The sequence below is a fragment of the Aquila chrysaetos genome, chromosome 2 (assembly GCF_900496995.4).
Source record: "Aquila chrysaetos chrysaetos chromosome 2, bAquChr1.4, whole genome shotgun sequence".
Lineage (NCBI taxonomy): Eukaryota > Metazoa > Chordata > Aves > Accipitriformes > Accipitridae > Aquila > Aquila chrysaetos.
This window is the reverse complement of record NC_044005.1, coordinates 27,187,939-27,211,648: the sequence shown is the minus strand read 5'-3', so window position 1 is coordinate 27,211,648 and position 23,710 is coordinate 27,187,939. Positions and strand designations below refer to the sequence as shown.

Sequence of the window (23,710 nt, the reverse complement as noted above, 5' to 3'; positions counted from 1 at the left end):
CAGAGCAGGCTCGCTCAGGGCACAAGTGGATTCCTCTTCCCTGGAGCTGGTGGGTTACCCCAGGGAAGAAGGAGACTCGCGGCATCCCCAGGGGACCGCACCTCCACAGGAGCCTGCACTTGGGGCCCTGACAGTGGTGGGACTGCAGGAGCCTGTGCCTCCCTAACAGGGCCAGGGAATGAGATGTGCAAACCCAACAAAGCTGTCGACGGCCCTCTAGTACCTCTCGCAGCCACCCCTGGCTGCGGCGGAGCCCAGCCCAGGGAGCTGGCATCCCTTCTCAAATGAGCTTCACTCCGTGTTTACAGTAACCCCCCCTGGAGCTGGACACCGAGCTCCTTCCAGCCTCACACGTGCAAACAGCCCTTTGCTTTTGCAGGGACGTGCAGGCACCGTTTGACCCCACTTAGGCGCTGCAGCAGAGCAGAGGCCGGCCGAGGGCAGCCTGGCTGCCCTGGGGCTGCCTGGCACAAGGGGCTGCAGACACAGGCTCAGGTGCCTGGGGAAGGGAGCGACTGCATCCCCGGTGCAGGTGGGTGATGCGCAGGTGCTCAGGCACGGGCTCGCTGCCTCCCAGCCCTGTGGCTCATTTCGTATTTGGCCATCCCTGAAAACAAACCCATAAGAAAAGGGGAAGCACGGGGTGCATGGGGACTCATAGTGCAGGTTGGGCTTCAGCGTGCAGCTCAGTGGGGGCTCAGCAGGCAAACATGAAATACCTCATTTCTCAGGAACTCACACAGGCAGAGCGCAGACAGTCAGGCTGCTTGCTACCGAGATCAAACCCGTGCCTGGGAAGAGAGAGCAGCAGCAGAGAGAGGATGGGGCAGCAAGCCGGCAAGCAGGGTTCGACAGCCTGGCCCCCATCAGCAGGGAGCACAGGGCTCTCTGGAGGGGGTGAGCTGCAGGTGGGCAGCTCAAAGTACTCTTTGCTGTCTCCACTTCCCCTTAATTCACCGCGTGAACTTCTAGGCAGCAGTGATGGCATCAGAGGAGAGGTCGAGGGCAGACACAGCTGCAGCACCTCTCCAAGTCCACACTTTCCAGGGCTAGGGTGCCAAGGTGAATGAGGCAGACCTGGAAGCCAGCACAGAATGCAAGGGGCTCATCAGACCCTGCAGAGAAGAGGAGCAAGGGAGGACTGTGCTGTTGGCATGGTCCTTCTTGCCCGCCACTGCTACAGCAGGGAAGGAGGGGTGCTTGGGCAGCTGAGGGTTGAAGCCACAGGGCCAGAGGCAGAGGGGTCAAGGTGGGCTGTGCCTGGAGACATGAGCATGAGTCACATCTCCTTGAGCCCTCTCAAAGGATAGGGAGAAGGGGCTCTTCAGGAGTGCGCTGATGCGGATCCCTCTGCGCCAGGACCCCTCACACTCTCATTCCCTTACCCATTGGGTCCACACCAGCTCTACATGACGCCCTTGGGGGGGTAGCACCTGGGAGCCATGCTTCCAGGGCCAGTTGGCCCCCAGATGTGGCTCCTGGCACTGTATCCCTTAGATTAATTAGCCCCTTTTCTTCCTCTTCAGAACGGTTCACAACCCCACATGTGCTTCTTCCTCCACTGTGAGCAGACCCCTAACGCGCTGCAGATGGGACACATTCCACGGATTCAGGAGCTGCCTGCAGCTCCCGCAGAGGAAGAAGGAGAGCTCCCCCCGCTCAGGCCTGAAGGGCAGGGGAAGGTTGACCAGCCCCATGGGCTTAAAAATCAGGGTGTGGAGCCAGCCTTTTAGAGGTACAAATCACAGCTTCTCTGAAAAGAGCCATCTCACGCTAGGAGGGAGGACACGGCAGCCCTGGGGAGCTGGATGGAGAAACAACTTAGAGGCAGCAGTACAGAGAGACCTCTGGAGCGGACTTCTGTAACCATGGGCATCAGAGAGGCAGGAAAAGCAGCTTCTGAATTTGTGAACACAGCCAGCAAATCTTCCATGGACAGCATTCCCACCCCTCGCCTTTGCCATAAGATACACACAGCTCATCACACTCATGCTTACAGCACCCAGGGAAGGAGATGTTCCCACTGGACAGACGAGCCATTCCAGCCAGACACACAGCCTGGCCCTCCAGCTACCTCCACCCACTCTTGGTGCGTCCCTCAGAGCCTTGGGGTACATCTCGGCCTCTCCCTGTGAGGAGGCTGCCAGCAGCCGAGAGCCGTGTAAGCGACGGTTTGTTGTCAGAAAACAGAAGAGAAACTGTCCAGCAGCTCCTAGTGAAAAGCCAAGGTTTGCTGGTTTTATTGTTCCTTCTGCTTTCATTTAACCAGGACCATCTCTGAGATGGAGGAGGGAGGCACAGACCAGCCAACTGGACTCCTTGGTCGTGCTGTTGTCTAAACATATGTCCGTGCATTACCAAGGGCTGAGACCACACGCTGGAAAAGAGGTTACAACAGGAGACAAAAACATGCCGCTAGGAAGAAGAAACCTGGCGAGCAGGACCAGATGGCAGAACCCGAGGGATGGGAGTGCAGATTGAGGCAGAGAGGAGGTTGCTGTGGGCTACTGCTGCAGAAAGGCTCTGGTGGGGCTGGTTGCAGAGCACAGCTGGTTCCTTATTTATCCATCACACTATTTCAAGCCCCTTCAGCAACTCTTCGGGAGGAAAAAACCCTCAGCTAGAATGTGACTCATGCAGAGCTACAGCAGCTCAGGGGGACCTGTCCATTTATAATTAATGAAGTCCTGTTTGCAATGATACGACTGCAATCTCCCCTCTCCCCAGGAGGCTGGTCTGGTCTCTCTGCTTCTTTGATACCTGTGGCTGGAACCGCACATGGTGGGGAGAAGGGCCTGGAAACCAGGAAAGCCTGAGCATCCCCGAGGCGCATGGAGGCTGCCCTGACCAGGAAACCCATTCCATCATGCATTCCCTGCAGGAGCAAGCCTGCTCAGGACATCAGCCTGATGGGGGGCTTCAACCAGAGCACTCATTAGTCAGCTGTCCTCACGAAGGCAGGACAGGAAAGAGGGAAGCAGAACCTCTTGCTATTTTTAAGGGCTGTGACCCACGAAGAGGGAATGCTCCCCACGTGGTCAGGGCACTGTTGAGAGGAGTGGGGAAAGGGCCCTGATAGTGTGAATTTCCATAACCTTCTCTTCCCCTTTTCACTGGGGTCTTAATGCCAGGAGGCTTTTCCTGAGGCGGTCATCGAACATCAGCTTGTCACAGACTGGAAGGGAACAGGGAAATGTTGAGGGAAACAGCTTGAGGATACCCAGGGAGTGTGGGGTGCTCTCCTCAGTGGAAAGTCACCCTTTCTGGTATCTGGTACCACTTCACAGGCAGTGCTTTCCAAGGAGCCCAAAACCTGGAGAAGAGAAAAGATAGAGATCCAAGCAAGATGACCCAACAGCAAAGACAGAAGAAACCAGGCAATCCCCAGACTGTGCTGAAGAAGCTTTTCCTGAGAAATTCCTCCCACACTGAATTTCTCTCAAAAGCACCACATTGCCTTTGCATTACCTTAAACAAAAAGACCAGAAGAAACAAACCTGAATCAAACTTTGAGTTCTACTGAGCATTTGGGATTAAAGTCGTTTCATTCCTGCTTCTGATTCCAAAACAATCTTCCTAAAAAGCAACGACTCTCATTTCCTTCAAGTTGCTATTCCTCCCTTAAGACCCTCACCTTGGCTGCCCAGGGCATGGTGAACTTGGACTGCAAGTCCTTCAGCCCATCAGCTTTGCATATCAGAGGAAAACTGATAATGGCCACATAGATCCTGAAATGGGAATGATTGGTGGTGCTGATGTTGTATCTGTATTTTAGTTTGGTTACTCTACCATCCTGAAATTGCAGGCCTGCTCCCCACCACAGGATTTTAGGTGCTTTCCTACCAATTTGGGCGCTGGAATAGCTGCGTGAGCAGTGATCTCAGCTCATTACAATGCAGTGATTTCAAGTGGATGTTTAATAGCTTATTAGTAAGTGAATCTTAGGAAACTGCAAAAAGTGGCAATTATTAGGTGGCATGTGTTAGAGTTAAAGTAGTCAGTCATCAAGAAATAGACTAGTTCATTGACACTTTACAGTCCCATTGGGTAATGATTAGGATTAGGCTGAGTACCCAATTTCTCACCTATGACTTCATAGGCTGGGAATCCAGCTCTCCAGTGACATCACAGCTCCAGAAGTCTCCCTCACCACTTGCCACGCTGACTCTGCTGTCACCCACTCTACACATAGGTGTGGCGCACAGCCTTAAGAAAGGGCCCAGACTCTTACAGGAAATAAGAATAATGAGCAATGAGAGTTTAACAAGGAAATAAATGCAGGGCAACTGCAGAGAAGATGAGCAAAGCCCCTTTCCATGCCACACCACATCAGGTCATCATCTTCTGAGAAGAGCAAGGAGCTTGGGATGGGGAAGCAACCACTTCCCACCCAGACGGGGGCCACGCCAGGTACAGAACAAAAATCCATTACAGGATTACAGAGATGGCACTCATGATTTTCCTGCTTCTCCCAGAACTGGGTTTGGAGCTCAGGGCAGAAGCAGGGCATGCCCTGTCTGCCGATGGTTGCCTCTGCCTCTGTGCCAAGCTCTGGCATGCACTTTCAGGCCATGCCTCTGCCTTCCCTCCCTCTCCCCTTCCCCTCTCTCAGCCTGGCTGAGCAGGCAAGGCAGCCTCGCACAGCTCAAGCGTGCAGCAGTGCCAACAGCCCAGGTGGTCACCTGCACTCCCTCAAGGCTGGAGAGCCCTGACAACAGGGGTGGTGACTGAGAAGGCAGCTGGCACTGTGGAGGTGGGAAAAACCCTCTCCTTCCTCCCTCCCGGAGGCTGGCCCTGTGTGTCCCTGAGCCAAGGGAAGCACGTCCTGGAGAGTGGCAGGGCTGAAGGAGGTGGGGAGCTCCTGATGTGCCTGGGGAACATCCCCACAGCAGCAGCATCAGGCCAGAACTGCCTGCTCCGAGGCTGTGCAAGCTAGGCTGGTCTACAGGCAGCTCCTGCCACAGATGAGCAGCAGGAAGGGCTATGGAGCAGGAAAGGTACTTGCCCAAGCCAGGAGGGCAATTTGGGAGCAGATGAAAATGAAGCAACAGCACCAGCTTGCCTTATGCCCACCAGAAGGGACAAGGGGATGCTGAAGGCTCCTGGCTGGGCACAGGGCATGGCCAGGGCCACCCCAGGTGCAGGAGAAAGTGCTGTCTGTGAGGACCCCTCTCAATGCCACTTTGGTCTCTTGTTCTGCAAGGGGATGGGACTGATACGGCCCTTGACTTTCCTCAGCGCTGCCCCTGGCCTGAGTTACCCCTGCCTTGCTGTCTACTTTCAGCAAAGGCAGCTACCCCTATGGCACATGCTGCCTACCTTGTTGCTCTCAGTCAAGCTCTGCTTCCCTGCAAGCCTGGCCGGCTCTGTATGGGCTCTAGAGAGTATGAACATCACTGACAAAGCCTTTAGGCTACAAAAATCACCTAGCGGTACCAGCAGAGCTAAAATCCTATGTGAGAGCAAGTTTGGGGGGTAGGGGGATAGACCATCAGTGTGGCTCTCATCTCTGAGCCTGCAGGCACCGTGTGTAGCTAAGGCACTGTGGTATCAGCACCTTGTGCCCTGCCTCATCCCCACAGGCTTCCCGGAGCCTGCACCCAGGGCTGGCTGCCCTCCCTACACCAGAGGGCTGGTGCCTCCCCCTCTGGCAGCGCACTGCTGCCACCGGTCCTCCCACTGGGACTGTGCTTCTCCCCAGCACAGCTTTCAGGACCCAGATCCAGGCCCAGCAGCAGGACACCTTCCCCAGCCCAGGGGGGATGTCCGCTTTTCAGGCCAAAGGCACATGTGAAGTTTTGCCCAAGGAAGCAGCTGTCCCATTTCTGTTCCCCCGGCAATGCTAACAGGGAGCTGCTGTGACCTGCAGTGCCTCCCAGACCACAAAGCTGCTGGAGAGGTCGAGGCAAACCACAGAAAATACCACAGAGGCTAGTGGCCAGCTCTAGCCCTGTGCTTCCTCACCAGGACAGATCTGACCAAGGCTGATGCACCCATGTTGCCCATACAACCAGGGCAGCCTCTTCTGAGACAGCTCCAGTGCTGCTAAGCAGAGGCTGGGGGTTGAGGGTTATTCTGGCTTGCCCCTTTCTTCCCTTACAGTCTGACTCCGGGTTGCCATGAACTACGGCTGACCTACAGCTCTCTGCCTCACCTGTCCCTGCCCCAGTATCCATATCCTATATGGCACCAGCCCCTTGGCCCCTGCTCAGCTCAAGCCTCCAGCTGGCTTTGGGGCCACTGCTAGAAACATTATAGCACACCTGTTCTTCAGATGAGGGTTTACAGCCAAGGCTAGCACATCTGGATTGTAAAATAGACATTTGGAAGTTTATCAACATGTTTCCAAACAGTCTGGGTATGGCAGAGACTCTGTCTCGATGCTTTAGTGGAGGAAGCAGCTGGGCTGGAAGGATGGTTCGGTGCCCTTCTCACGCCCCGTGCAGGCTGGGCCAAGCCCCACACACATACGCACACCCCAGAAACCAAACTGCCTCTTCCTGACACTAGTGGTCCAGGAAGCCATGTCAGCAAGACTCTAGGAGGGAAATGGGGAAGTGAAATCCAGTGCCCTTCCCACCCCAGAACCTGCTGACACAGCTGCACTGATCCTAGACTTCAGCCAAACATCTCCCAGAAACACCGCCTGCTCAGAAAATTGGTTGAGAATCTGCACCATATGCGCTGGGGGGCGGAAACTGACTCCATCAGCTTGGTCCTGTGCAAAGCTCAGCCACCAACAGCCTCCAGAGCTTTTGCTCTCAGCAAAGTCCGGATCAGCAGCAGGATCAAGCTGCCACTAATGAGTTTGTCAGCACCAAGCAGATCTAAAGGAGGAACGTGGCCCACTGCCCTGAGTTGTTTCACGTGCACGGCTCCTCTCATTGTATTAGTTTCTCAGATGTGCAGCTCTCACACTCGTGCTAACAACAGACCTCCCACGCAAGCGTTCAGTAACATACTCTGATTTTGGTCTCTTCCCAGCCATCCCTCGCCAACAGAAACACAGCTGATACTTTGGGGTGTGAGTGACACAGGGGCAAGAGATGCAGAAGACCTGTAAAGCTGATGGAGCAGGAGGTAGCTCTGCCCCCAGCATGCAGGACAGCTTTGGTAACATGGTGGTGGTTGCTTCCCACAAGGTGTTCAGATGGCCTAGGTCTAAGGTCAGAGCAGCCGATTAAGAATCCTTCTCCTGACAGTAAAGCAAAACGATGCTAGATACAGATGTGCTCTCCAAAACTGCTCCCCTCATTCTCACCCCGCAATAGCCTGGCTGGCAGCTGGCAAGGTCTCCTCTCATCTCCTTCCATTTTGCCAGTCCACCTGCAGGTGAAGGCAACATTCCTGTCTTGCAGTACTGACTGCCACACTATGCTCTCATCACCCCTGAAGGAGAGGCCACTCTGCTAACCCAGTGGCTGAGCACTGCACAAATATCTACAGGAACTGGCAAAGGTGGCACAAAAGGAGACACTTCTTTCAAGCTATATCGGTCTCTTCACTCCTCTGCAATGCAGTAGACGATAAATGTATTTATACCTATTTTACAGCCCTTTGGAGGCTTGGGCAGACCTGGATTCTTTCATCAGCTCCATCTGAGTGAATCTCTTCCCTCTCTAACCCTTGTGCTCTCAGTAATATTGAACTACCTCTTTAGAGGCACCAATTCAAACTGGTTCCAAGCTCAGAGCACTTCAGTGGAGGAGGCTGGGGAGAGACAAGGGTGTGAAGGTCAGGGGTAACACCGAACCTTCAAACACTGTACCTGCAGCGATGGAAACGCAAATGCATTTCTATAGCGCTTTGCACTCGGCCAGATTCTTTGTCCTTATGTATCCATTTCAAAAGCCCCGTGTTGGGGCTGCAAAGCTCCCCCAAAATCCTGGAATTAAAAGCAACCTGACTTAGGCGAACGCATGGAAGAGCATCAGCATAGAGAGACCTGACGACTTCTAAACAGAGCCCATGACAACGGGTGCAGGGCACTGCCCCACAGTGCTAATGCTGGGACCCGAGTTCAGTCCTGGCTCTGACGCAGGCTGCTTCTGTCATCTCAGGTGAACCATCTAGCTTCAGCCCTCAGGTACAAAGTGGAAAAGAGATCACCCCACACACCCACTCTGTGTTTGCCCATATGCCTTGCTGGGCCCTCTGGCACTAGAGTGAGCCACGTTACATAGAACAAAGGGCATACTGTAGGAAAAAAGTCTGAATTAACATGAGAGCTGTACACGTGCCACTGCTTAAGGAAAACAAGCATGTTTAACTGCACCTACCACTGGGCACGTATAACGTTGTCTGAAGTCCATGCTAGGGCCAAGTTCACTACTGGATATTTCTTCCATGGGACCTGGAGAACCTCCAAAGATGCTAGCAGCAATTGAGGGTGAGAGGCACTGCAAGACATGACAGAGGAGAACAGGTTGGAAAATAAGGAAAAGGGATTCAAAACATCATTTGGATCTTACCAACCAAATTCCCCTCTTGCATCTGGATGTGCCAGTAGGCCCATCTGCCCAGACCATCCCAGATGGTGTATTTTTACTGATAGAGGAGGCAACATAGCTTTGCATTTCTCAGTAAATTGAGCTGGTCACCTCTAAGCTTCCAGGTCACTGGGTCTGCTGTCTCTTCCTCCCTCCCTGGAGCATAAATCTGACCCCCACCCAGGCCCTCTCTCCCCGAGGCAGGCAGGTCCTGCTCACGACAGCCAGCGCTTTGTTCAGCGGCTGAGCCAATACTTCCTCCCAAGGGAGAGCCTAACTCTGCAGAGGCAAAGGTCAAGTGTGCTCTTCCCAAAGCCAAGGATTTGCCTTTGCCACCTAATCCAGGCTGAGATCTCGCAGCCAGCACAGAGCTCCTCCCAAGGCTGGGAAAACAGCCTTTGCGGGCAGAGGAAGGAGTGTGCCTGGGGCACAGGTACAAGGGGAGAGACCAAACATCTGCCCTTCACCACAAGCCTTCAGGGCACCAGCAAGGAGGCAGCTAGAAAAACAAACCCTCACCAGATACTTCATTGCTATTTTGTGATATAACCTTGCCCTTGCCCCCACCAGTTCAGGCCTAACGCCAAAGATGGCCAAATGGCTGTTGGTGCCTAACTTCCACATTGCTTTACAGCCCTGCCTCCTTTAAGGAGGAGTGGAAGCAAGCCCAGCTTAACCCTGGGCAAGCCAGTGCCTGGAGGCAGCAGCTCAGATGGCTTCCAGCAGCGCTCTGCTGTGCCCAGGAACACTCCTACTCTGCAGGGCTCAGCCACAGCCCTGCAAGGAGCAGCATGGGCAAGGGAGCAGTGAAGGACCCCATCACTCTGGTTTCGCAGTGGAGGTGAGGAGGAAACACGCTCCTACTGTCCTCGCCTCAGCCAGCCACGAGCCTCCCAGCCACAGCCAAGGAAGCAGGTGGTCCTGGCAGTGGAGAGCATCCCCTGGTGCTCTCCCACACAATCGCAGACTGGTTGAGGTGGGATGGGACCTCTGGAGATGGTCCCGTCCAGCCCCCTGCTCAGGCCAGGATGCTCATGGCCGCGTTTCTGAACCCCTCTGAGGATGGAGGCTCCACAGCCTGCCTGGGCAGCCTGCTTCAGCGTTGTTCACTCTGATCTGACCTCTAACACAGGTGGCCATCGGCCACCTTTGCTGCAATGGGTTTGGTCACCACCAGAGGAGCTGGGGATGCCTCTCTTGGGGACATGACATCAATGGACCCAGAAAACGCTCTTGGCTGCACCTCTTGGCTCCAGTCCTCAAGGGGCTCCCTCAGCTCCCAAGTTACAGGGCTGTGTTCAGGAGGCTAAGCCCAGAGCGAAATTGGGGTGTCCCCCTCACTTGCACTGACCACCCAAACACAGCACTAGTGGATCCAGCCCTTGCTGTTTCCCTCCATTTCTTCCTTTCTGTTCAAGACAACTGAAGAAGGGGGGGGGGGGGGGCAGGAGGGACATCATTTGGCAGGAAGACTTTCTTCTTTCAGAGTCGATTGACTCCGAGATCGAGGAGGATTAACCCTACAGCCCCTCCATAAACACCAGACTCCTCCACGGCTACCCCCACCACTGGCCCCAGTCAGCACAGATCCACGAGGATCCCAGGCCCACAAGCCTGTTTTCACGGATCTGTGCCATTTTACCTCCCGGTGCTTTTCTGGTTCTCATTATCTCCGCAGAGCTGATGACACTTAGACATTTCATCTCCCTGGAGGCTTTTTCTGGCGCTTTAAGTCTGATTTATGCAATGCAGCCATGGCTGTCCTGATCACCCACGCTCACCTCTGGCTTGTTAACATGCTGGCTGGCCAAAGACCCTTCCCCTCCTGCCGGCAGATCTGAACCAGGCTGAACCTCTGCACCCACCGGAGTTAAAGCCTTGGCAGCTTTCTCCTCCTATCCCTTTCCCTCTCATTCATGGCTGGTCATTAATCACAGCAGCCTCTTTCCACAGGGGTCCTGCCTCCACAGACCCAGACCTGCCCCTGCAGCTGCCAGGGGAAGTCCCAGGGGCAGGCACTGAACAAGGGCAAGCCCAATTAGCAGTCATCGGGTAATGCTACCAATAACCTTAGCCTGGTCATTAACCCCAGCTGCTTGGAGGGCATCACCAGCTCGGAGTCCCTCCCCAGTCCAGTGGGATGCTTCTGGAGGGGAAAGCAGCCTTTTCTGCAGCCTTGTGTCTTCTGCTCTTGTTAAAAACCAGTTCAGAAACACAACAGTTTGGGATCTAAACAGCTCTTAACACTTATCACTGCCTGTCCCCAGAGGCAAATCCAAATCCAAAGCACAGCTACAACACATGTATATCTGTTTGCGACACCTCATTGGAGGAATTAAAGAGTGACAATGATACTGTACTCGGGACACGATGACAACTGCTTCCATCTAGCCAAACAAGAGCGAGGCCAAGGCTGGTCCAGCCTACTAAATGGTGCTAGAGCTTCAGGCTGGGCATGGTACCAAACATTACAATGGAGCCCCTCTACATGGCCCCTAGACATCTTTGCATTTGCAGGCCTGGCGACCTTTCCAAGCTTCTCTTCCACCATCCTTCTATTTCTTTTCAGGCTGTTTCTTGCTTCTTGTCCACACTGCCTGCACAAGCTATTTTGCAGGAGGGAGAGTCGTCTCTCATGAGCTGTCTGCATCGTACCTAATGCAAGGTGGGGTAAACTGCCTCTGCAAGGCAAACCTTGCACCTCTGTGTTGTACTTGGACGCATTTGTCTCGCTTGTGTTATGGGAAGGGCCTGTGCTCTATCCAAGTCAACCACTGCTGCCACCTGGAGAGGAAGGGTGACAGCGCTGTAACCTGGATACCCTGCACATTCCCTCTGAGACCTTTGCAGCACTCACATCCAGCCAGGCCGGCTGGGGAGGAGAATTGAATGAGGGCAGCTGGACAGGAGCCCTGCAAGCCAGCCAGGCCTCCACATACCGGCCACAGAATTTGCATCCGAAGCCGCTAACAAATGAGGTGAAGGAAAAGTCTGGAACAGGGACCAAGTCTGGTCGCGGTTTGAGTCCTGACTCCAGAGCAGCTGGTGCAGCCTGGCAGGCGATACACAACTCAGCTGTCCCAAACACCCTTGCTGAGCTGAAACTTCCTCCAGCGTGGGCCAAGCACGCCGTTCCACCTCCTTGAACTCCTGCAGTCTGGTAAAATTACAGGTAAGGAAAGGACCCTCTGCCCCCCTCCCAAAGCAGACTTTATGCATCCAAGGTGCAAGGGGGGAGTGGAGTCAAAAGAGCAGCTGTCGAAAGTGGTTTGCAGTGATTCACCACAACTGAACCCCCCCCCCCCCCCCCAAACTCATAGGCCCCAAGACCCCAACAACATGTCACCTAGAGCACAAGTGTTCCTCAGCTATCACCATGCCGTGAGGTCCCCTCATAACACGGGTGCCCTTTACTACTCTGCTTGCAGAGCTGGGGCAGGCTCGCTTCCAACTGTATGCCATCCAGAGCCTCCACCAAGGTCCAGAGAAGGGAGCACGAGGTACTCTGAGGGGTAGGAGAAGGGACGTGGAGGTCGAGGCTCAGGGGTTATGTGGCATTGCAAGAACCCAGTACCTGTGGGTGTTGGGGTGAGAGGTACCGTGGGGTCAGATTTTTCTATCACTACAGCTTCGGAGATTTCCCTCTTTCCATCTGCCTTCCCACCATCTGCTGAGGCAACTGCAAGGGAGAGGAGGTTTGCAAGGGTCACTCTTGGGCCAAAGCAGATGGAAAGGACCTGCTGCAACCGTTTTACTAGAGATGGGCCAGACAGCTGCAACATGCCCCTCAGCACCGCCGACGGCTCACTGGATCATCCAGCACACAGAGAGTACCAGGGCAAAAGGGGCTGGCTCACAACTGCACACGCTGCCCTGGAGGCTTGCTTGCCATGACGAAGGGTTTGCAGCTGGACAAAGGAATGAATTAACAAGCTGTTTAAGTCCTTCATTGGAGGCCTGAACAAACAGATGCTGCCAGGAGCTGGTCTCTCCCCCTCCCGGGGACCATCCTTCTGGTCAGAGACAGTTTTTCACAGTGCTCCCCAAGGGGGAGAACCAGCAGCACCTTTGTTTGCTACACAGAGCTCCAGGGCCTTCTCCTCCCCCTGCGCCTTTGAACCCGCTCCAGACTTCTCAGCCCTGCAGGCCTCCAAACCTGGCCTGCTGCAGACCTAATTAACACCCTTGTTCATTTACGGTCTTTTGTTACTAAAGCAAGTAATTGGTGCACAGAGGCAGCAGATCCTTGTGTGTGCTCACATGGACCTGACTGCTCCCTTCGGTCCGCTGGGGAAGCCCTCTCCTGCTCACCAAGGGTGCCCGCAGTCCCTCTCTGCAGCCAGCCGCTTCAGGATCACCTACAGAGAGCACACCGCCTCCCTGTTTCCAGCAAGCTCCCTCCGTACCTTTGCGGCCATCAGAAGACACCAAAGTCTTCTCAGGGCGTGACACCGTCGAATTCAAGAAAAAGTTTGTCTGGACCATGGACCGCACCCTAGCCCCATCTGCCTTGCTAGCACGGAGACACCCCTCGGGGTTTCTCGTCACTCCCTTTTGTTTGCATGTTTGCTCATGCACACATGCACGCCCAGAAGCCTCCAGCTCAGCAGGCAGGCACAGACACCAGGCCTGGCAGTGATGCTGCCACACTAGTTTCTCCCCCATTGGTTTGCACGCAGCCGGATGGATGGATGAAGAACACGACCCCACTGCTCTTTTACCCACCACCCCCGCCGTGTTTCCTCTTACCCCTGGCAGCACAAGCATGGAGAACAGCAGAGAGCGGCAGGGCCCTTTCACAGGAGAATATCTGGGCAGGATTATCCTAGGGCTCCTGGACCAAACAGGCAGCTCCTCAGCCTTTGGAAACCTCCCTTGCCTTTGTTCCTTGGCCTTCTAGTGTTGGGGGAAGGGATCCCAACGAACATGTTTGTGCTGTTCTTCTTAATAGGGTGTTGTGTAACACAGAGGGAAGTGACTACACCGGGGACCCCAGCTGAGAAGAGAGACTTTAATCCTGCTGCCCAGGGAAAACTTGGAAAAAATACCTACATCTGTTCTGTTGCATTAGGCTCACGGCTCAGAGGCTGACAGCTGACCCTGGCTGCTCATGATGCCAAGGTATGGCCCCTGCCAAACAGTGCCAGGGTAAATTACCATGACTGATTAGAAAGGCAAAAAGGCAGCCAGAGAAAACTGGGGAGGGAGCTCTCCCTGTGCAGGTTTCTGGAGAAGGGAAAAGGCCAAGCCAGAGTGCATCAGGGCACTTTGTCTTCTCCACTACCACATTGGCAAACAGAGCAGAGAAGGAGCGATAGTGGAAGATAACAGGGCAGGGGATAAGATGCAGGGAGAGGGATGAAGATGAGGAGGCAGAGGAAAAACCACAGCTGCATCGACCTCACCATGGGGCTCACCAAAGATGGGCTTCAAGAGACAATGCTCCTCATCAAACCTGTGCTAGGCTGAGGCCACAGAGGAAAAAAGGTGCTCTTGTATCTACAAGCAGCGTTCATGGGTCGAGAAGAGTACAAGGCAGCTGTTGGCCTTGCAGAGCAGTGCACACTCTCCCTGCCATGAGTCTGGCAGCTCTAGGACATGTAAGATCACAGGTGTGGGGCTCCCTGACCCAGCACTGCAACACAGCTCCCTTCCAGGCTCAGGCTGTCATCACCTCACATCCATCCAACAGCTCGGAGAGGAGTATAAAGGAAATCAGCTATCCAGGGAACAGAACAACACTACTGAAATTTGGCTAATAGCAGACACCTAGATGCTCTGGAAACATGTCAAAGACTTCTCACCATATTTGGCAGGGCTCGACATTGATACACCCACTGGGAACACGGTAGGTGCTGCACTGAGACCACAGGGCATGAAGGAGAGCCCTTTCTCTGTGCAGCCCCTCTTACAGACACACCAGGATGCTGAGGGTGGCCCTCGTCTAGACAGGAGAGGGTTTCTGGAAAGCCATTAACACCCAGTTCTGTGAAGGATCTGCCTGTTCTTTATTCAAGTATTAAATTGGCTCAACCCTAATTAGCATGACATCTATGACAGGATTAAAGCAGATTCTGCTTTCCTCTTCCTGCCTAGGGCCACCAGCTGCCAAACACTCCTCCAGGTCTGCATCCTGCACAGGACAGTGGCTAGCTTCAAGAGAAACAGAAAGCAAGCTCCTTTCTAACTCCTGTCCATCAGAGGCAGGTTTTGGCCCTGAAGCAGGAAGGTTTGTTTGCTTTAAATCTTATTTAACCATGGATGTTTTCATTATCCACATCCATGTCACGCTCTTTTATCCACCCTTAGGAGGACAGGGAGGAAAGCTCTTGCTTTCCTCAGTCCATCTGTGGAGCAGACAGCTTTGATTAGCCACGTGCTTGTTGCCTTTCAATCCCTGCTGGCTGGCTCTTTGACCTTGTTCGACAAGACACAGGGATCAGGAGAAGCTGTGTGTTTCCTCAGCACTCTTCAGCCTTTTATAAGCTTCTACTTCAACACCACAACCTCATATCAGGCTCTGGTCCCCTATCCGTCTCCATAGGCTACCTCTTCACACAATCCTAAACCTCCAGTACTGAACTGAGCCCTTGAGGAGCAGGGATCCTGCTGAGAAATGCAGCCAGATGCCTTCTGATCCGTGAGCATTTCTGCACTAGAATCTAAAGATGCCTCTTGGGTCCAACACCACCGGTCCCATGACTCTTTACCACCTTCCTCCCCTCTGCTGTTGCTGTTTGATCTGCTGCCTTTCCCTCTGCTCCTTACGCTGTGGGGGAGCAGATCTGTCAAGGTCAGAGCCTCAGCCTCAGGCCTGAGCTGGCTCGGCAGCACCAAGTGCATTACACCTCACTAATGTGTTTGGTATGCGGCTCCTCTGAAACCATGCCACTTCACACTTGAATTGCAGCTCAGCCCTCCTCAGGAGGAGGAACCAGAGGGGCTGAGGCACAGCAGAGCCAACTCCTAGAAAGACATTCCCAGAGCACCTTCCAAAGCGACTTCCAACAGGCTACTGACACTGCTGACTGCAAAGCACGAGGTTAGCTGGGCCAAGCCACCTCTACTCAAAACCAACCTGATGCAGAGTATCCAAGGCAGGCACTGTCTGTAGAGAGACCACTTCAGGACAGTTGCCCCCCGAGGGTGGTAACAGGGTCCTTTTTCCCTCCTGTCCCTGAGCTGCTGTACTGCTCCAGTCACCTACTGCACCTCATCCAAGCTCGTGTCAGCTTCCACTCCCCCAGGCTCTCTGGAAAGGCTAGTGGTGCCTGCAGTTAATCAAAAAAGTCCATTTTGTTATAATGAGCCCTAAAAGGAGAATATCAGCTCAATTCTGCTTTCCTGGTCCATGCGTTAAAACTCTCTCTCCCCTCGCAAACCGATGACTAATCTGTGTCTCAAAGCCTGAGGGAATACATCTAATCTGGTTAGTGTTACTGCTGTTTGTTCATATTAAGCACATTATTCTTACTAAGCTATTTGTCCTGAGTCTCCTGAGAGAGAGTGCTGCAGGTTAATCATACATATGTAAATCCAACTTCCTTTCATGCATTTTAAATGTGTTGCCTGTTGGAAAACAAAAGGGCAAGGGGAAGCTGTGCAACAGGGACTTGTGTAGAACCAGGGGATGCTTCCTAGATGCTCACTTCTTATACTCTTCAGTTTGGGGATTAGAAGCACAACAACAGAATCTGCCAGCCAACTCGTTTGCTAGACTAAGAGGTAGTGCTGAACAAAAAAAAAACCCCAAACCCCATACAACAGTAACCCAAACTGCAGGGTTTCAAGAGAGCTGAAGTTGGCCACTCTTAAACCTGACCAGCTCAAGTTGACTATCGGTCCCCCTCTGGTGGCCAACCAGCCGCAGTCACCTTCTGTTGGCAGAATAGGGCTGCCACATTGCTACCCGTCCCTGCACCGAGGCACCTGGAGCATCCCTGAGCCCGGGGCAGCACGGCTCTGCTCGGAGGGGCAGCACGGCTCTGCTCGGAGGGGCAGCACGACTTCAGAGCATCGAGCTGAGTCAAGGAGCGTGGCAGACCTCGGCACCAGGACAGATGTCATGAAAGTCTTCTAAGAAGAAAAAGATTCATTACCAGAACAGCCAGCATCTGCCCAGTCCCTCCAACTTGACAGCCTTAGGGCTATCTACAGCTAGGCCCTCGATTTTTAATAGCAATACTGTTTAGCACTAGGAGCCCCCATCTTGAAACAGGACCCCCTTGTGCAAGGAGCTATACAACATCCAGACACAGAGAGACTGTCTGCTGTTTAGGATGGGGAATGAGATATAGAAAGGACAGAAGATGACCAGGATGAGAGCAAGCAGAAGGAAAACAAGACAACACTGGTCAGCATAAGAGATAGTAGTCAGTGGGATGCTCTCAGTAGGTGAGGACATGCAGCACAAAGACAACAGTTCAATGTCTGACTAGAAGACACCAAGACAACATTTTTGTACTATAATTTTTAGTTTCAACAATGACTACAGTTGCTACCAGTGTATTGCATGTTGTTCCCGATATAAAAGGGCCTAGGAGAAGGAAGGCTCCGTACTGCTGCTGACTGCTCTAGTCACAGACAAGAAGTGGCTGCCAGTTTTCCCTGAGTAGGAATCTGTCTGTTCCACACCAGCAATAAAGGCCTCTGCAAATCTGACCTAGCCTCTACACAGCAAACCACTTCTCCAGACAAATCTGAAACCCCTGGAGCTGGTTTCATCATCCTCCAAGAGGACTGCAGAGAATTGTATTTCCCTGCGTTTCTTCACCCACTGCCATAAGCAGCGCTATCTCATCTCGAGGCAACCTCACACAGCTACTGAAGCACAAGAGAGGCCCAAGCAGCTGTGCCTTCTGGTAAGAGATGAGATTGCTAAGATTACTCAGAAAATTGCATGACTTTACAGGCTTTCAGAATTATGTTAGCCTCAATCCCTAAATTAAGGGGTGGGTATGGGCCAACACACTTCTTGCAGCTTATCAGAGAATTGCCTCAAGAGGGAGAGAAGAATTTGGTTTTGGCCACTGCAGAGTCACTCCCCCAAAAACCACCCAAACTCACTCTGGCCTTCACATGCCTCAGAGAAAACTCTGGAGCAGCCTTAGGCCAATTCCAGTTTCTCCATCCCTCATGCGGTGCAAGAGCTCTGCTTCCTTTGTCTGTATTCGTTGCAGCTTTATACCACGGCTGAGAGGCTTGGCTCTTGGCCTCACTCCCCACTTCCAACCTCGTGTGCAATTGCCCACGCCTCAGCATACTTTGTAGCACACCATCCCTGCAGAAGGGTAGCTGGAAAAGACTGATCGGGAATTTTGGGTGAACTTCAGCTACAGCTGTTTTGTTTTACTGCAAAAGAAGTTATAGCAAATTATGTCTAAAAATGAACACATTCATGCAGTAACACTTCCCTCCTACAATCAAGTTTCATGCTCTGGAGAACAAAGATTAGGGTTTCTCACGCATTCAATGAAAAAAAAACAAAAAACCAACAAAAAAAAAACCCCCAAAACCAAGGAAAGAGTTTAAAAGGAAGATTCTAAAATCTCAGATTCTGCACCATACAGCTGATGCCGAGACAGGCTGAGGTTCTGGTGGACTTTGCTGTTTCCCGTAAGTGTTTTCCTTCTATAGTTCCTATAATCACATGTTCAAACTCTTTTTGCTGTCATATGCCAGGTCAGTCAGACACAAGATGGTAGCCAAAACCATACAAAACATAGTAATTCACTACAGGAACCAGGAGTTACGGAACCAGGAGTTATAGCCTGGTTCAACTGACCAACTCAGCCATAACACTTTGAAAGGAAGAAGGGATCTTATCCAAATCAAGCATCATTTCCCCATTTTCTCATTCAGGTATCTGAAGTATCCTTCTCCGTATCTCTACAACTGAGGCAAACAGAAAGCTGAGCAGAGGAACCGAATGCACAAAAGTCCGGTTTCCCAAGCAGCACATCCTGACACACCTCAGGTCAAGTGGCCATGTATAGAATCAAGGATCCTAAGACATCAGCCAACTCCTTGCTATCGCTGGAGACACAAGCTGGGGCGTGTAGAATTCCAGCATGAAGTGCATAGGCGTGATTTCTCTCCCAGCCCCAAGTCCATGCCAGGTGCCAGCATAAATGGACATTGTGGAGTCAGCAGCAGGTCACTGTCACCACTCCCTCTCTAAGACACCACAAGAAACTGGTGATCAGGACGGACAATGTGGGCAGCCAGATGATATCACGCATCCTGCAAAGACAGGCAGAAACTTTAGATCCTACTTCGTCCTAAAGTAATCCAGCATGCTGAACACTCTCCTTCACACCCAAACAGATAAGAGTTTCTGAAAACTCCAGCCTCAACTTGGCCCCCTTCCCATGAGTAATACTGGTCATGGCATGTAAAGACATGTCCACATGTTTTGCTGTGTATCATTTTGCTCATGCCAGGTTTGCAAAGTCACCCCACCTGACCCCAACTCCAACAGCTCTAGACTCACAATCTCTGTGATTTCCAGGGGACAGTGGAACTTGTTTCTGGATTCTTCATAATGCTCACCACTGCTTTATCTAACCTCTGTCTTCTCTGAGTCCAGCATAAGACAACTTTGTTCCCACAAGTAGCTTCTAAATAATACCATGACCCGGCACAATGCTACAGAGGCAATCCCTGAGACTCACATGCACTGCTCACCCTCTTCTTTAGCCAGCACTCATGGCTTGAAAGCCAGAATCAAGGCTAGAGGCTGGTTTCGTAATATATGAGAACATCTGCCTAGTTATATCGTGGAATACACGCAGCCAGCCAATACTATGCTGGCTGAAGATGGGCTAAATCTTTGTACAGCCCAGGAAACTGTTTTCATTGTTATACAGGCAGCAATGCTAATGGGTACAGAATCATGTTGCAGAATCTTCTCAAGTTTTAAAGTTATGATTTTAATCCTTAAGCTACAAAAAAAAAAAAAAAAAAAAAAGTCCATGAAAACCAGTGATAAATTGAATGCTTTTTGTCAGAGCTGGGAACAGCTCAAGCTCAGAGAATCACAGAAATTGGGTATTGCCCCTGAAGGCAACAAGCTGTCCACTTACTAATAATGCCATTGTTTGTTAGCAGACACTTGCAGGTACATTGTTTCCACCCTGCAATCTGAAGGTATTTTGTACAACTTTAAAAGGTGCAAAGGTCTCAAATGCCCCCTCTTCTCCTGGCTTCATCTAACCCTCTTGAAAGTACAGTGAAGCACAAGCACTACAAATACCTGCAGCGCTAAGAGTCAGGTAATACACAGTGAGATGAAAAAGTAATTGCACCAACTGCATTATTAATTTACATAAAAGAGTCTTTAAAATACTTTCTGGCATTACTAGCTGCTTCAGCCTGTTTTCCAGCCTGCTGCAGAGAGGCCTCACAGTAGCCTGCGAGCCCCAGCCGAGTCCTGCCTCTTCCCAGGGAGGTTCAGTCAGGCATCCTGAAAGGCTGCAGGTGGAGAACTGTCCTCTCCCCTCTGCAGCAGACCTCAGCGAGACACCCAAAGACCTGGAGAGGTCCCTCACCCATGGACAGCACTAACCAGTTTGACTCCCTCTGTACAGCCCCGAAAGAACACTGAGCTGAGAAGGCAGCATTTTTAAAATATTTTATTTATTATACAAACTATTTACAAAATCAGCTACTACAACCACAGGCTTCCAAATTTTGGCTGAACTCTGCCAGAAATTCACCAGAGGGAACTAGGATTTGACCTGTATCATCCACAGCTCCTGGTTTCTAAAAACATGCAACATGGCCTGCAGGTGCAGGCTGAAGCCAGGCCCTATGCACCTCAAAGCAGCTTCAGGAAACACAGAACCTGTCTGAGATGATACCAGGATCCTAAAGATTTCTACAGAAGGGCCTCTATTAAGTGGGAATAAATAAACCATAAAAAGAAAAGTAACGAGCCTCTGCCAGAAGTAACATACAGTATAGGTGACCAAAGCACATCCCCACTGCCAGTGTTAAGGGCAGCATAAAAAGTGACTGTACTGGGAGAGTATAAAGCTAGAGACAAGTTTAGAAACATTGTGGTGTATCTCAGGAACATGGGACCAGCTAGGGGCCTGTGGAAACAATGGGGATGGGGTTAGTTGACTAAGAGCACCCATCACAGTTCTGACTGCACGTGTGTTAAGAAAGTCCTTGGCATCTGCACAGCTGCTGGGAAGTGTGGGGTGTGGGCTGCAATGCAGTAAAAAGAATTTAGGAGCTCTTTCCAGCAGAGGAAGACTGCCCAATGTCCAGCTACTTCATCCTCAGAATAAAAAAGTCCAGCTCAAGAGAAGAAGGGAGAAGATTCCTGAGGAAGATGTCACTGGCAGAGCTGGCCCATAGCTACAAGGCTGGAAACATCCTCACCAGGTGAGACTGCAAGACAAGGCTGCAATGTGGGAACAGCAGTAAGCTACGCCTCCCAACAAACAGGAGTTAAGCCGAGCACAGTCACCCACCTCCTCTTGGACCCTGGAGACAGCAGTGAAGTGGTGGCATGGAGAACACAGGAGCTGTAACTCTACTGACCATGGAAGCCATCTGCAGTGTAAATAAAATGGTACCATACTCTCCACCCAAAGGAGGTCAGGACCTTGCAGAATGGAGCCTGCACTAAAAAAGGGAGAACAGCCACTACTAAAGTGATCTGTCAGAGTGCAACAGTGGCAACTCTCAAGCTGGCAGCCTCCCAGCACCTTGGTGCCAGTGAGAGAATGAATTCACAAGGCAAAGAAATCCCCCTGAGTAGTCTCAATGTTCAGCTGGCTGCTTTTTGGCACCAAAATGGCTTATTTTTTTCTGTACAGAAGTAACACACTCAGCCAAAGAATGGTTAAGATGCTGCCTTAAAAACATTTTCTAGATGTAGAATGTTTCCCCCAAATTCCCAGTCAATTCAACTAAGGTATACTGGAAAAGCAAACACAGTTATCTTAAAATATCCATACTGTGCAGAAATCTGCCCTGATCAGCTTGAGGACAGCAGAAAGGGACTGAAGAGGATGATGCAACTTTTTATCTAATACGGTGGTCTAAAATCAGCTCAGGGTTGCCAGTCCGAGACTCCATTCTGGAAGAAACCCAGTAATTCCATAATCCAGTGAAAGCTTACACTGCAGGTAGTAGCAATGCAGGTTTCTCACACTTTGACTCCTGCATGCCTTTGACTCCTGACCTGAACTGTTTAAGGGACTGTTGAGAACGTAAAGATCTTGAATTTTGCTTCACTAAAGAACTCGTGAAGATTCCCAGATTCCCCTTCCCTTTATTTCCCTGGGAAGGGCTGAATGGACTGCCAGCAACAACACACCGCAATCATAAGCTTACTTCTCATGCTGGTCTGCCCACTCCTCTCCCCACAAGCCAGACAACGGTGAGTGTAGGCTGTTGAGTGATCACTTGAGTGAAGTTCTTGTTTACATTTTGTGCTGGAAAGCCAGCAGCACTGAATGGAAAAGGAGGAAAGCAGAGCTGAAGAAAGAAGGTAGGAAGATTGGGAGGACAGAAAGCCAGCTGCTCTCCAGGCACCAGCACCCCTCTGGAAACTCTGCCTGAAATGCAGTAGAGAAAAAGAAGCCTCAGGCTGCTGCATGGTAGAGGTAGAAGCCAAGACCCTGTGGGATGCCAGCATGGAGGTACCACGCTCTGCCCAGTACCATCACCCCAACAACAAATGCAAGCCCAGTGCACACTGTAGCTGCTTACTGACCTGTCACTGTTACTACATAATATACATACCCTGAACGTGAATGTGGGATAGGCATTGGTGCTCAGCATTGAGGGATCACACTCATGCCCATACTCTCTCTCCTGAGGAAGGGAAAAGAAGGCAAGGGCATGGGGCAGCTTCCTGTGCAACATCAACTGTCAGAAACATTCAATGGAGGAGAAACTCCTCTTCCAGTTCATTTGCAGAGGCTCATTACCAGCCACTGCTGGAGAAGGACGCTTCTGCTGCTGGACCCTGGCGGAGGTAGTACAGGATCGCTGTCAGGGCCAGCACTTGTGCTCCGATGAGATTGTTCTCCCCTTTGGGTTACTCCCTCCAGTGGATACTGCCTATTTTTCTCTGTGGCACAGGCGACAGCAGCATCCAGAGCAAGATGGAGAAGGAGAATCAGAAACCCTTCTGGGTCAGGTGCTGAAAGGATGGACAACCCTATACTCTTCATGAGTCATAGTTAGATGAGCTATCAGGGTAGCATTACTGTGGGAGTTGAGCCAAGGCATGGAAAGTTACTAAGGCTTCCCATGAGCCAGCTTTCCAGCAGAGCTCCATGCTGGTCTTCCCCCTTCCTCCCAGAGAGCTACAATAAAGGCAGCTCATCAGATCTTCTGCACATCACTAACTTTTGCTTATGAACTTCATCTTCTCACAGAAGGATGGGGGTGCAGGGAAATCAAGTGCAGTATCTCCTTGATGAATGCATCACAGTCCTTTTGCTGTTTCACATTGAACCAAAAGGGAGAATGAGGGAAAGGGAAAAGATGAACTCTTGATGACATATTTGGGATACGGAAAGGCCACGTGACATCTTCTGGATGACAAGTTCCTTTACACGGAGTCTTTGCTCTGTGTCCATTGCCCATGTGAAGGGAAGGAGAACAAGCAGAGGACTGAACCTGGGTCTTGCCGTGAAGAGCCAGGAGGCTAAGTTGTCTCCTGGAAAGGGGAAATCACAGCATGCCAAAGCCCTCACAACCCTCGCTGATAGCTAGCTGCAGCATCTTGTGCACTTCTTCATAGGAGTCATAAGTAGGGAGGCACAGCTGGTTAAAACTGTAAAACAAAAGAAAAATTCCATTCAGACTAGATCTGACAGGGGACCGTCCCCATCAGCTGCTTTTAGATGGGCTGACACGAGCGTCACACACCTTACATGTTATACACTGCTTGCTCACCACAACTAGCTGGTGTCATTCCCAAAAGCACAATGCAGAAAGCCCTACCACCCCAGGATACTTGCCAAGTGTGGGCTGTCGGCAAAGTACTGTGAGTTGGAGCTGCAATGATCTGGAAAGATGGACAGAGTGCAGCAAACCCTCCTGGGGGCAGCTGGGAGGAACCAGTTGTGAACTGCAAGAGCCTGGCCAGCTCTTCCTGCGTGAAACTAGAGACCACAGTCCAAAACCACCTCATGACCTGTTAGGAAATAGGAAAGGTAAAGCCAGTTCAGCCAAGCAAATCAAGTAGGCAT

General features: G+C 51.7%; 2 protein-coding genes across 10 annotated transcripts in view; both read right to left on the bottom strand.

The window, feature by feature from the left end:
* Positions 1 to 797: 797 nt before the first annotated feature.
* Positions 798 to 22,373, bottom strand: LOC121233774. Of its 3 annotated transcripts, XM_041128557.1 has the most exons (5): positions 22,251 to 22,373; positions 16,399 to 16,565; positions 8,280 to 8,399; positions 7,769 to 7,885; positions 1,135 to 3,313 (listed from the first exon to the last, which is right to left on the bottom strand). In XM_041128557.1, exons 1-5 carry the CDS (start codon positions 22,371 to 22,373, stop codon positions 3,244 to 3,246), a joined length of 597 nt encoding a protein of 198 aa, XP_040984491.1. In that variant the 3' UTR covers positions 1,135 to 3,243. The 3 variants fall into 3 exon arrangements, with proteins under 3 accessions (XP_040984495.1, XP_040984491.1, XP_040984494.1); XM_041128561.1 differs by lacking the exons at positions 1,135 to 3,313; positions 7,769 to 7,885 and adding an exon at positions 798 to 1,115; XM_041128560.1 differs by lacking the exons at positions 1,135 to 3,313; positions 16,399 to 16,565; positions 22,251 to 22,373 and adding an exon at positions 12,801 to 13,232 and having other exon boundaries at positions 7,717 to 7,885.
* AREL1 (apoptosis resistant E3 ubiquitin protein ligase 1) overlaps positions 20,116 to 23,710 on the bottom strand; it is a 23,024-nt gene continuing 19,429 nt past the window's right edge. For 6 of the 7 annotated variants that reach the window (XM_041128479.1, XM_030004260.2, XM_041128488.1 and 3 more), the window contains 2 exons: positions 23,415 to 23,655; positions 20,116 to 23,292 (listed from right to left, as the gene is read on the bottom strand). In XM_041128479.1, coding sequence (XP_040984413.1) covers positions 23,228 to 23,292; positions 23,415 to 23,655 — 306 coding nt within the window. In that variant the 3' untranslated portion in view covers positions 20,116 to 23,227. The remainder of the gene's footprint in view (positions 23,293 to 23,414; positions 23,656 to 23,710) is intronic. The other variant, XM_030004277.2, reaches the window with a different exon arrangement.